Here is a 12,970-nt window from a genome sequence, read left to right on the forward strand (position 1 = left end):
GCAGGCTCTTTTTCATTTGAGTACTTAATCTGTTACTTTATATAGAGGGAGGAGCACTTCCATATATCTGCATTTGCTCTATACATTAAAATTTGCTCTATAGATTAATGTTGGGTAGTAAATTAAGAATATGCACTTGGAATGTTAGGGGTTTGCATGGAACACTAAAATTAAGGAGGGTTATGTCTGTTCTTGTTAAGGAAAGGGTAGATATTGCTCTACTACAGGAAACACATCTGGATGATGAGGCACATTTAAAGTTAAAACACAATTGGATTGGCCAAATCTTTTTTTCATCATTCACAACTAGTAGTAGAGGGGTTGCTATACTTATTAATAAGAACATCCCTTTTAATGTTGTAAAGAGTGACAAAGACCGATTTGGTAGATATGTTTATCTTAATGGGGTTCTTTATGGGGAAGAGGTATCGCTGCTAAATGTGTATTTTCCTCCAAATTTTTCCCCTGAATTTCTCATCTCAACCCTTGTTAAATTCTCTGTATATCCCTCTGAAACACTTATAATAGGAGGGGATTTTAACTGCCTGATGAACCCTTTGATGGACAAATGGCCTGTTAGAAATCCCTTTCATACTAAGCAGTCAAAGGCATTAGTAGCTATCTGTGAAGAACTAGACTATTTGGATGTTTGGCGAACTTTAAACCCGACACAAAGGGACTTTACCTTCTATTCTGCCCCGCACAAATGCCATACAAGAATTGACTATTTTTTAATTAATAAGCTGTTTTTGCAATCGGTCGCTTGCTGTGAGCTGGGTAACATTCTGGTATCAGATCATGCCGCTGTATATTTAGATCTATTAGTTCAGGGAGCCCCACAACGAACAAGAAGGTGGCGTTTCAACACTAGCTTACTTAAGGACTCGGCTTTTCTCTCTTTTTTCTGTACAGAACTCAAAATTTTTCTTTCAATTAACTCTACTGATTCAGTGAGCCCATCTTTAGTATGGGAAACTTGCAAAGCATATATTAGAGGGCTGATTATTTCATATTTGTCTAGCAAGCGACACAGACAATTGGCAAAACAAAAACTTCTTGAAACTGAACTTGATAATACTAAGAAGGAATTTAATGCAACTTCAGATTCTAAAATGCTTGAAAAAATATCTAACATTAGGACCTCTTTGGATTTGTTATTAACACAAAAAGCTAATACAAATTATTTATTTTCGAAGCAGAAATTGTATGAGCATGGTAACAAACCAAGTAAATATCTTGCTCAGCTGACCAAGGTTAGGGCAAAACAACAATTAATTACCTCTGTGTTGGACACATCTGGCAAACGACATTTTGATAATCCTTCAATTAATGATGTGTTCAGGGAATTTTATTCAGATTTATATAAATCTGAAAAATGTGTGGACAGTGCAGAGCGAATGTATTCATTTTTTAATAATTTACCCTTGAAAACTCTCCCACAAACTTATAAGGACCTTCTTGATGCCCCAATCAGTAGAGAAGAGGCTATGCAGGCACTTCAGAGTCTCCAGGCCGGTAAAGCACCTGGCCCGGATGGCATAAGTTCTGAATTATATAAGGAATTCCATTATGTCCTGCTGGATCCCTTTCTTGAGATGTTAAACGACTCTTTTGAAAAAGGATTGCTACCTGATTCACTAAGAGAGGCTGATATCTCACTAATTTTAAAAAAAGGGAAAGATCCAGAGGACTGTGGATCTTACAGGCCGATAGCACTGCTCAATTCGGATTTGAAACTGTTATCCAAAATACTTGCACTTAGATTAGAGCAGGTATTGCCAATATTAGTCTGTGAGGACCAGACTGGTTTTATTAAAGGAAGGAGTTCTAGCCACAATGTCAGAAGGCTTTTAAACATAATTAATATCTCACAAAATCAAAAACTTGATACTTTAGTTATTTCATTAGATGCCGAAAAGGCTTTTGATCGTGTTGAGTGGCCCTATTTAGTTTACACTTTGCAGAAATTTGGGTTTGGAGATACGTTTTTGAGGTGGGTGCAGCTGCTCTATAATAAACCCTCATCTGCTGTCATCACTAACAGCATTAGATCTAAAACATTTCTTCTGGGTAGAGGCACTAGGCAAGGCTGCCCACTTTCACCATTATTGTTTGCCCTTGCCATTGAACCCTTGGCAGAAGCAATAAGATATGATTCGGTGATTAGAGGGGTTACAATAAATGACAGACAACATAAGATTTCACTTTATGCAGACGACATTCTGCTATTTTTGTCGGATGCAAATACATCAGTTCCACGATTATTAGATGTTATACACTTCTTTGGAGAATTTTCTGGTTATAAGATTAATTTAACAAAATCTGTTGCTTTACCATTGGGCAGCCTTACCTCGGAAACACAAATGCTCTCCTCTTTCCCTGTTAAATATTCCATGTCAGGTTTTACCTATCTAGGGCTCACATAACCCCAACATTCCAACTTTTATTTAAAAGTAATTTTGATCCTCTTTTTAAAAAAATTCATAGTGATTTGCAGAGGTGGAATGCTCTTCCCGTATCCTTTTTGGGAAGAATTGCTATAATCAAAATGAACATTTTACCTCGTTTAATGTACCCCTTAATGATGCTGCCTATTTTACTTTCTAGCAAAGTCATTAAGGAGCTTAATGGATGGCTTTCTTGTTTTATATGGAGTAAAAGGAAACCAAAGTTAAAAATGAGCAAACTACAGCTTCCTAGTCATAAGGGTGGTCTAGATGTTCCCAATATCAGACTGTATCAGCTGGCGTGTCAGCTTCGTTTTGTGGCGGATTGGTTGAAGAATGATCCAGGTTCTATTTGGCTTGATCTTGAAGCCTCACAATCTCTGTGCCCTCTTCAGAATCTTTTGTTTGTTGTCAACCCTAAAAAGTTAAAAGTTCTATATGATAGCCCAATCGTACGGAACACTCTTAAAGCTTGGGCGCAGTTGCGCAAGTTAGAGGGTAGGTTTAATTTGTCATCTGCTCTTACACCAATTCAAAATAATCCAGATTTTCCTCCTGGTACTGATGACTCTGGGTTCAACCTCTGGAATTCTTTAGGTATTGTGAGGCTGAAAGATACATTTGAGGGTTCATCACTTATGTCTTTTGAACAGTTGTCTGCTAAATTTAATCTGCCAAGACATCATTTTTTTTAGGTACTTACAGCTAAGGGACTTCATTGGTAAAAAGACCACTTTGCATACTGATAGTTCCAGGACCGAAATTGAGAAAATACTACTAGAAGACACGAGACAAAAAAAGATATCTCATATCTATGTTACACTGAGTTTGACTCTCCCAGGGGACACAGATAATCTTAGACAGATGTGGGAAAATGATTTTGTAGTAAATATCTCCAGAGAGGATTGGGATTTAGTCTGGGATCATGCTAAAAGAATATCAGTGTGTAACAGAGCACGTGCTATTCAATTCAAAATAATACGTCGGCTACATATCACCCCTTTTATCAGGAATAAAATGGACCCAAAACTTTCCCCCAATTGCTCAAAATGTAAAATATCAGTTGGTAATTATATTCATTGTATTTGGTCTTGTCACAAAATTCAGTTGTTTTGGAAGAAAATTGCAGACCACATTGGCAACATTCTGGGAATGACAATTGATGTTGATCCTTGTTCATTTATTCTAGGTCTGCCAGCTGGTATTGTTTTGAATAAATATCATAAAAGGCTTTTTAGTATTTTAACTTTTGCTGCAAGAAAGAACATTTTGATGTTCTGGATAAGTGAGAAGACTCCTTCAATTAAAAAATGGCATGGCCTTGTGAAAGAGCTCATCCCAATGGAATTTTTAACATGCATACTACATTCTTCTACAGACGTTTTCAAACGAATATGGACACCCTATTTAGACTATGTTTCTCTTACTTTGGACAATTGCTTATATTTTTCTTGAAAACTGTTGTAATGGCTCACGACAAGAAGCCTATTCCTGTGAGTATTGATGTATCTTCCCTTGTAACCTATTTATTTTATTAATAATTGATTTGAGAATTGTGTATTTAAGATCTGCCTGAACTGTTGTTCTTTTTTTTTTTTTTTTTTTTTTTTATGCCTTGTCTATTCTGTTGGAAAAAAAATGGAAAATTTCAATAAAAATATTTGAAAAAAAAAAAAAAAAAAAAGAACTTCTGGTTCCATCATTCTGAAGCCATTGGGTTGAAAAACACGTTTTTGGTTAAGGCAAGTTGCACAAATTGTCATGCTTTATTCTACAACATGAAATACATACCCCCTTTTGATTTTTTTTTACTTGTATTTGGGTGACCAAACATGTCATTTTCTCAGGACATGTCCTGGCCAGGATTTCTATATTGCCTAAATATCCACATTTGGCTTTGTTTGTGCTGCATAGACCAATTGTTGTATGACAAAGTAACGTGAGAGCTCTAGAGAGCAGACGGCTTCTTATGCTTTCTAATTGGGTTTTTGTTGAGAGAAAAAGGTTGATGTTAATTTCCAGGTTTGCCTACAAAAATATGTCATCACTGAAGTGCTCCAATTCATATGTTGCTGCTTTCATTTAGTTTGGTGGTATTGAATTCATACACTAAATCTATAAAGTAGTAGTTCTCAATTTATGTCACAGGAGAAGTACATTTGAGTTCATAAAAAAGGTCCTTTGAATATAATCTTGTGAAAGCTACACCTGTTATTAGAAAGTATAATAATGTCAAGACTCTCACCGCTTGTTCAGCACAACAGATTTGCTCTTCTGGTTTTCTATTAATGTCACAGCAGACACCGTACCAGGACTGGAGTTGATTGATAGATTTAGCTCGACGATGCTCATGGTCAAAGCCATCCTGAGGAAACATGTCCCTAGGATACCGGACCGGAGCTTTACTGAACTGACAGATATCTTGCAGGTTGCCTGTAAATGGAAAGGCAGGGGGGAAATCAACCTCTAGACCCATCCTGGGTCCCACTGAGCGAGGGCCAAACATTCGGCGACCTGATGAGACAGGTGAGAGATTTTTTAAATGTAAAAAACACTTTTAACTAATATTAACAGGTTAAAAATCTTTAAAATGCTGCAATTCAACCAGTGTTATATTAACTGAGTCCATGGCTTAAACACTATTGAGTAGCTTTTTATATAAACACATACAATTTTAATCTAAAGACCACCCCAAGTTCTTGCTCAAAAGTCGAGACACGTTGGCCAACTGAATCTCAGCTCCCAAACCAAAACACATTATAGCATGCAACTGTACCTATTGGAGCATTCTCAGGGTGAAAGTTTGTGACTTCTTTCTCGGTCATGTCTGAAGAGCCTGCAGCTAAATACACACAAAGAAACCCAGGAGAAGATGTAAAACACCAGTTAAACTAATCCATTGTCTTTACATTGAGAAACAGCAAGTGATCACTCACCCATCACTTTGGAAAGGTCAGGGAAGATTAGTCTCTGCTCTGAAATAAGACAAAGAAAGTGTAAACTCTTACAGATGAAAATAAGTTTTGCCTTTTAAGTCAACATGAATTTTAATGAATCAAAACACATATCCATTACAAAACCAACTGATCAATCAACAGGACAAGTCAATCACTGATCATGGCCTCACCCATGGGCCTTAATCCAGGCCTAAATCCCAACTCCCACTGAAGGCCATCTACGAACGAAAGAAAACAACAATCAGGTCAGGCTCCTGACAAGAACGGCTTTGCTTTAATCATCAGTGATGACATTACGAGCGAAACTTGGATTCAAATGAGCAAAATTTAGTTGCCAAAAAAGGACCACTGTCTACTACTGACAGTTGTATAGCGATGTATGAAGCACAGCTAACACTTCTAGAAGTCATCATCCATGCACTTGACCAAATAAAACGTTTTGCTTAATCTGTGTTTGGAATTTTTACTTAACATTTCCTGAAAAAACAAACAGAACAACATCAGTGACCCACACCAGCTTTCAATCTGCTTGTTGTGTTGGTGACATGCAAAGTTATACTTTTTTTGACAATTTAACTGTCCATTTTTTTAATCTGAATGGTATGTTGTTATATAATATGTAAAGTCCGCCCACTGGTCCAACCTCGGCAGCCAATGACACGGCAAAAGAATTCTTATGTGATACAGTCTTTACTTTTATGCAACATTAATTTAAATATATTTTCTTAAATGGATCAGACTCCAAAATTAAAAAGGTTAAGAGATCATTTTTAATTATTAATTTTAATAATAATTTGTAAATTTGGTTCATATTTGATCACTCAATTTAGCCTTTACTTTATGTTATACTAATTCAGATTCCTAGAACACTTTGAGTCTTATATCAGTTTGATATACAAATCTCTTACCCACAAAATCATCAGTCTTGGTCATTAGACAGAGGAGACTGATTTATATTGTAGATGGCTGGTGCCTTACCTTGATCATTCCAGAATACTTTCATAAGTCCCCAATAGATCTGTACACACTTAAAGTAAAACTTTATGTAACCAGAGGTCATGACTATTACTATAGAACCAAGTTGACCAACTTAAATTCCTCTAATGTAACTTTATATAATCATGCAGTGATTTCTCACATCCACTTAGTTAGAATAATGTTACAATAATCAGAGGTTGAGACTGACCCGGATTTTGATCAACAACTCACTGTTGTCCTAAACGGAAAAGCCCATTAGCCTGTAGACAAAGTATACATAACTAATGCCAATGTGTTAGCAGGAGCTCTAAAACATTTATCTTTTACTAACCTGAGTACAGATTTGTGGTGTTATAGACTTACTTCAACATATTAGAGTTAACAACACAAAAACTAGTTAGAATAAATCAAGAGTAACAGTTTATTAACCAGGTAAGCAAAGAATAATTCACAAACCCATTCAAATCATAAATCTCTAATAAAAAAAAAACATCAATAATCCAGAAATTAAGATTTCCGAAGTAGTTACCTTGTTCTACTGTTAATAGAAAGAGACCCCTTTACCAGACACACAGAGACCTTTCAAACAGCATCAAACATTGATTGGATTGTAATAAACTGATTAAGAAAGGTGGTTTTGGTGTCCTCTGCAGTGTCCTGTGTTTAGATTGAAATGAGGGGAGAGTGAGTAAAGGAAGAGGATCATGTATAAGGTGTGGAGCTTTTGCTTCTCTCAGTTGGGTGTGCTGTTTTGCGAGACTGAGTTCAGGTGTTGATTCTTGTAAGAGTTCCTTGTCTTTTCAGACTGTGACCTTATTCTGATCCAGCCAAACAGCATTTACAGCAATAATCTTACAGACAAATGGTATCAATAATCTTACACAATAACTGCCTTAAATTAATTACTTATAGTAACTGCCCATTAACTATATTGTTTTATCCATGAAACTCACAATCATGCTGAACTAAATATTTGTGGATCCCTACTGAATAAAACAAAACTAAAAAATAATAGAAACCATCACAGAAATTCAGATGGTTTCCACTACTAATACCCTTACAAAACATCAACTATTAAACATAAAAAAAGGTTTCCTGTGGATTAGTTTGAAACATATTTCCTTAGGATTTAGTGGTTTAACAAACCACCAATAAAAGGCAACAAATTACCAGAAGAGAGCCACAGGGATATTACAGTTTTCATTAAAACCAATACAATTCCTGTGATGGTTTCTATAGTTTTTCAGCAGGGAAGAATCGCTGACATTTACAATAACATGCTGCTGTGATATTATTTAACTATAGACTATAGACTATACACTTAAACATATGGAGGAGTGGTTATGGTTTAAATTTGAAAATATAATTCAAACAGACCTTCATCCAGTAGCGTGTCAGTAATTTCCCTTTGGACAGGAAAGTCTGGAAAAGTAGGACACATTGGCATTAGTCATTAGAGGGAAGAAAGAAAAAGAAAAAACTTGGATAACACCCAGAAGATCTGCATGTTTTATGTAACTCTGTTATGCATGGAAAAAAAATCTATTCACAAACAAACACTGCCTTACAAAACATGACAAAAAATTTATACAGTCATAAACACCCCATACATTTATATTCCTTCTTATAAATTATATATACACAAAAAAAAAAAAAAAATATATATATATATATATATATATATATATATACACACAAAAGTAGCTTATTCCATGTCTGATATATGTTCTGTGCAAACGACATGAAAACATTAGTGTGACGCAGGCCTAAAAAGTTGCATTTACCTTCAGTTGCATCGCACAGAAGAGCGAGTAAAAGCGTCAAATAAAGTCCCACGCCGCGTGAGGAGCTCATGGTCGGTTATATGCCCTCAGTCAAACACTTCTCTGTTGAAGTTAACGTGTATCAGACGCGGAGGGAGCTGACCGTGTGTTCACTGTTCCGCTCTTCAGCTTTTAAAGACAAACCCTGCAGTCAGGAGAACATCATGTGGAGGAGGAGGAGTAGGACCATCTTCACCTTTACAGACGTGCTGACACACTTTAACTCCTTCACAGGTCACTTCTATTTATTTTTCTGCTACCAGTACGTGCCCCGTCCTATCTTGTACCAGCCTAGCACCCGAAAATAATAAGTCAGTGGAAAGTAGGATGGAAAGGAGCCCCCCTAAGTATACTGTCAAAAATACACCCATATTCATGTGACACAGCTTATCTACAAAAACAATTGTCAATCGTGAATGATGCTTTTGATTTATTTTAATACCTTCTTGGTCGTGAATTGTAATTGAACTAGCATGATTAGTATGAAATAAATGTATTTTAAATATATTACTTTTTTTAGTATGGGGTACTGAAAAAAAACCTGTGATGGCTCACTGATTTTGGCTCCAGTTAAGGCTGGCGGTGATATCTCAGATGTGGAAATGAGTTATAGAGACAAAAAAAAAAAAACTCTGAAACTACAGAGCTGACCCTGACTCAGTCTTATATTAACAAACACAACATTGCTGGTGGTAACAGCCTTGGATTGCCCAACAGTGCTGGTATTTCTTGTGTTGTTTAGCCAGACAGGGATTTGTTCCCTTGGACACACAGTATCAACAAAGTCATGGGACTTTGGGAACTTAATCAACTGTTTTTGTCTACGCTGACATATCTTAGATATAATACTGCCATGAGACCTTAATTAAATTAAAGAGCAAAGAATGAATCACAAAAGCAAAATGAGTCAGTGAAAAGAGAAGTAAAAAAAAATAACTCAAACTATAAAGAGAAATGCACAGTATTATTATTAAATTAAAGAGGTAAAATTAATTTACAATTTAAAATCACAAATAAATTGTAAAGGCCTAAAGAAAATAGTTGAGGATTAGATTTACAAATATTATAAACTTCAATAAATTTTTACACAAATGATTACATTTACAGTGCAATTCATCAGTAACTCAGGACTGAATGCAATGGTTCTACAGCAAATTCATAATTTATTCTGCCCTTAATCTGTTTGCGATGAAGTGACGAATTCAAGGAAAAAAGGTTCTAGTCAAAACCAGATGATGTTAACAGTTGGTGAGGATCGCTTGTGCCCAGACGAGCTTCAGGATTGTGGAAGAAATGAAGTACTGTACCGTAAGTCATATAATGCTTGACAATTATTTAAAAATGTTCTGAATGGTAGAGGAGCATTACTTCCCTAACAGTTTCTTTATTTATTTATTTTTTAAATCAAGTTCTTTCTCATTCTAACATTTTAGGGAACTTTCCCCTTAATACAAGGAAAACAGAAGGAAAGGACATCTGATGCCATCATTTCAAGAATGCTTGATTGTTTTTTTCTCCCTGAACACAAACAATGCGGGCCACTTATTGACAAAGAGAAATTATGTTTGATATTTAGGCTTCAAATATAAACATTTGTCATTTGCAGTAATCTCATACTTAATCTCTCTCTGTCTCTCATACCATTCTCTCAAGCCTCCGTTACTAGCTCTAAAATGAGGCGTTAAAAATTATTTCCCTGGTTTCACAGACAGGGCTTAAGACTAGTCCTAGACTAAAATGTAAGTCTGAGCTGTTTCCACTGAAATAAACTTGCACTGACTGATCTTAAAAATATATCAGTGCCTTTTTAGTTTTAAGATGCACATCGTTAATGTTTTTTTCTAAGCATGTTTATAAAAATTACTTAAATGTCCTAATTGATCTATGGTCTAATCCTGGCTTAGTCTAAGCCCTGTCTGTGTAACCGGGCCATTAACTTGAAATAATTATTGGGAGACTGTCCTCCTCCTAAAAACGACCACATAGGTCGTTTGTGCAAGCAGCGTATTACGACCTATTATTACCTTTTAAAATCAAGTGCCCTCTAGCGGCCTTATTATGACAGTCTTGTTTGTCGGGTGTGTCATCGTCAAATGACCTTTGACTGTCGTTACCATCCTTACCACTCAAAAAAGAAGAAGTGACCCAACAGTTCACTGAACGTCCTTGTCTAGATGTGTAAACAATTTAATTTTATGGTTTGTTTTTTAAGGTTCTGTTCTGATTCTCTGCAATTAATTTGAAAGTGCAGTTTGACGTTTTCTTTACAAATGTGTTGCAAATGCCAATGAAAGAATTTGAAATACCCAATGACCACAACAATTACCATATTTTTTTACCATGATAACTGTTTTACTGTGATATTTGTAGTTAAAGCACATTAACAATGTCATGCATTTAATACCTTTTAAAATGTAATTGTAATTCAGTGTTTTTTTCTTTTATTTTCTGTTTTGCAGTTTCTTCATATCACATACATCTCCTTCTCCTACAACAACATTCTGTGTCCAGCAGCTCTTTATGAAGCTCTCGCTCTCTCTCTGATTTTCCTTTCCTATTTTTCTAAACATTAATTCGTAATTCAGCCACACATATTTTTCTTTTTTCCTTTCTGTTGTTCATAATGGCATATTTTCAAAGCTCAGAAACAGATTTTGATCAGTTCTGTCAGAAAGCTGCTAGTATTAACAGGGACCTTGAACTTGAAGCTCAATGCTGAACTTGAAGTTGCCGGGGAAGCTGGAGACCTTCAAAGGTTCAACACTTCACAGGTAATATTGAAGACAGTTATAACTGATTTACTGTAATTCATTTATCCTTAATGTGTTAATAACTTTCATTATACTCCTTCCTTTCTAACACACTGTCTTAACATGTATGCATTAAAACAACAACAACATTTTCCTTTTTCTTTATTTCAGTTGAAAAGGAAGACCAAAGGAAGGCCTGTCAAACTCTTGTCAAACCCATCTTGATGAATTTGACCATTTTGTGCGTTTACGGAGAAGACCAAAAGCTGCTAGGGCAAACATTTCCAATGGTACGTCTGTGTTGGTCTAATAATTAATAAAATTTCAGCAAATTCATATGATATTGTACAAGTGTACTCTACAGCTTTTACTCCTGCTGTCATTGACCATTGCCTGAACTCTCATGCAGACTGTGCCCATTGTAAGAAGTCCGAGCATTTGAATCATAAAAGTGTAAATTGAGTCCACTGTATTCTTTATTACCACCGTCTCTTCCCATTCCAACAGTACATAATATCTGTCCACACCTTACAGTCTGCCTTTATTTCCATGTTGATTTTAATTGAACACATCTGTCTAAAAGAGAGTCTGGAAATGCTAGTTTAACTTGTCACGTGACACATCAGATCTACAGTTAATTTTGCCAAAATTCAAATTCAAAAAGAATTCCACAGTTAAATCCTCATTCTTCATACAAAAATGTCATGGAATTGTTACTGCACATAGATGTAATAATTTAGGAGGCGGATATACTGTGAAATTACATACATGCAATATGGCATAACATTTGAAAGCATTGAAAGCAACTGACTGTCTATGAAACGTCAGACAATAAATCAGTTTTAAACAATGGCACTTAATTTGAAGTGAAATTTTATTTCAACCATGTAGCCTATGAATGCATGTAAATTATTATTATTATATATATATATTTTTAATGAAAGAGAACATGTAGAGTGCGGGCTGCTTTTGGTGTTTGAATTTTGCTTTCAATAATGAGGTCTAAGTTTAATAGAAGTTAAATAAAAAAAGAAAATTATAACTGTGTTGCCCTATCTGTCGGTCACTACGAGTTATGTCGAACGACATATCTCTGAGTTTAAGAGAAAACGCCAATGAAAATTGGCTAGTGGATTAAACATACCTGAGCCACTCCCTGTGCCAATGGTTATAAATAGGGCGACAGGTGTATTCACTCCACTATTTTTGCTTCGGAGCCGAGTGGTTGTATGAAAGCTGTTATACTCCACGAAGCCATTCATCTGCTGTGTGTCGGGAAGCTGTTCTGGTTGGCAGTACGGGGCAAACAGTGGTGTCCCTTTCAGTGATTCCCCTGGGCGCTTCAACTAAGAGAGCAGATTTCCTAAAAGAGCATATCACGGATGATTCACGTCTTTCGTCCGCATCCTTCTGGAACGCTGAAGGCACGTTCGTGGATGGTTCATGCATGCACTGCGTGTGTGACCATGGCAATGCTGCAATCGCGTCTCTCCTTTCTTAAAGGGAAAGGAGCAGACCCCTCTGTCCCTGCAACGAGCAGAGGACCGCCGGCTAGTCCTCTGGGAGATTTTAAGGTGACAGTGAGAGCTTCTTCACCGGGCCACGCCTCACGGACCTCTTACCCCTTCCACAGTGTTTGTCCTGTGCGGCTGCTGGGTGATTTTGCTGGGCTGTCTTATGGCAGTCCTAACGGGTCATTCAGTTTGCCTCCGGGGATCAGATGTCGATTGCAGCATCGGGGATGGGCTATTGACCTCTGTGGATGAAGATTCGGCAGGGCTGCCCCCCTCGGGTGTTGTCGCCACTGCCAAATTGGACACAGAGTTGACAGCCTTGCTTGCCCGGGCAGCTGTGAGCATCAGGATGGAGGTGAATGCACCGCCCAGCCCTGAGTGCTTATGGCTGTTCAATTGGTTCTCGGTGTAGAGCGTGGCTCACAACCGCGTTTTGCTCTGGTTCCTTTCTTCCCGGATGTGCATGGGGAAGTGATGTGGTCTTGGATGGCCCCTTTTTAC

At 36.7% G+C, this 12,970-nt stretch overlaps 1 protein-coding gene across 5 annotated transcripts in view; it reads right to left on the minus strand.

Moving 5' to 3' along the window:
* ecm1b (extracellular matrix protein 1b) overlaps window positions 1–12,970 on the minus strand; it is a 136,722-nt gene that overhangs the window by 64,299 nt on the left and 59,453 nt on the right. Inside the window, exons 1-5 of one of the 5 annotated variants that reach the window (XM_059567405.1) lie at window positions 8,167–8,375; window positions 7,760–7,804; window positions 5,575–5,622; window positions 5,384–5,422; window positions 5,224–5,289 (exon numbers count right to left, since the gene is read on the minus strand). In XM_059567405.1, coding sequence (XP_059423388.1) covers window positions 5,224–5,289; window positions 5,384–5,422; window positions 5,575–5,622; window positions 7,760–7,804; window positions 8,167–8,236 — 268 coding nt within the window. In that variant the 5' untranslated portion in view covers window positions 8,237–8,375. Of the gene's footprint in view, window positions 1–5,223; window positions 5,290–5,383; window positions 5,423–5,574; window positions 5,623–7,759; window positions 7,805–8,166; window positions 8,376–12,970 lie in introns of those variants that run through there. The other 4 variants (XM_059567401.1, XM_059567403.1, XM_059567404.1 and 1 more) reach the window with 4 other exon arrangements.

This window comes from Carassius carassius, chromosome 15, assembly GCF_963082965.1.
Source record: "Carassius carassius chromosome 15, fCarCar2.1, whole genome shotgun sequence".
NCBI classification, from domain to species: domain Eukaryota; kingdom Metazoa; phylum Chordata; class Actinopteri; order Cypriniformes; family Cyprinidae; genus Carassius; species Carassius carassius.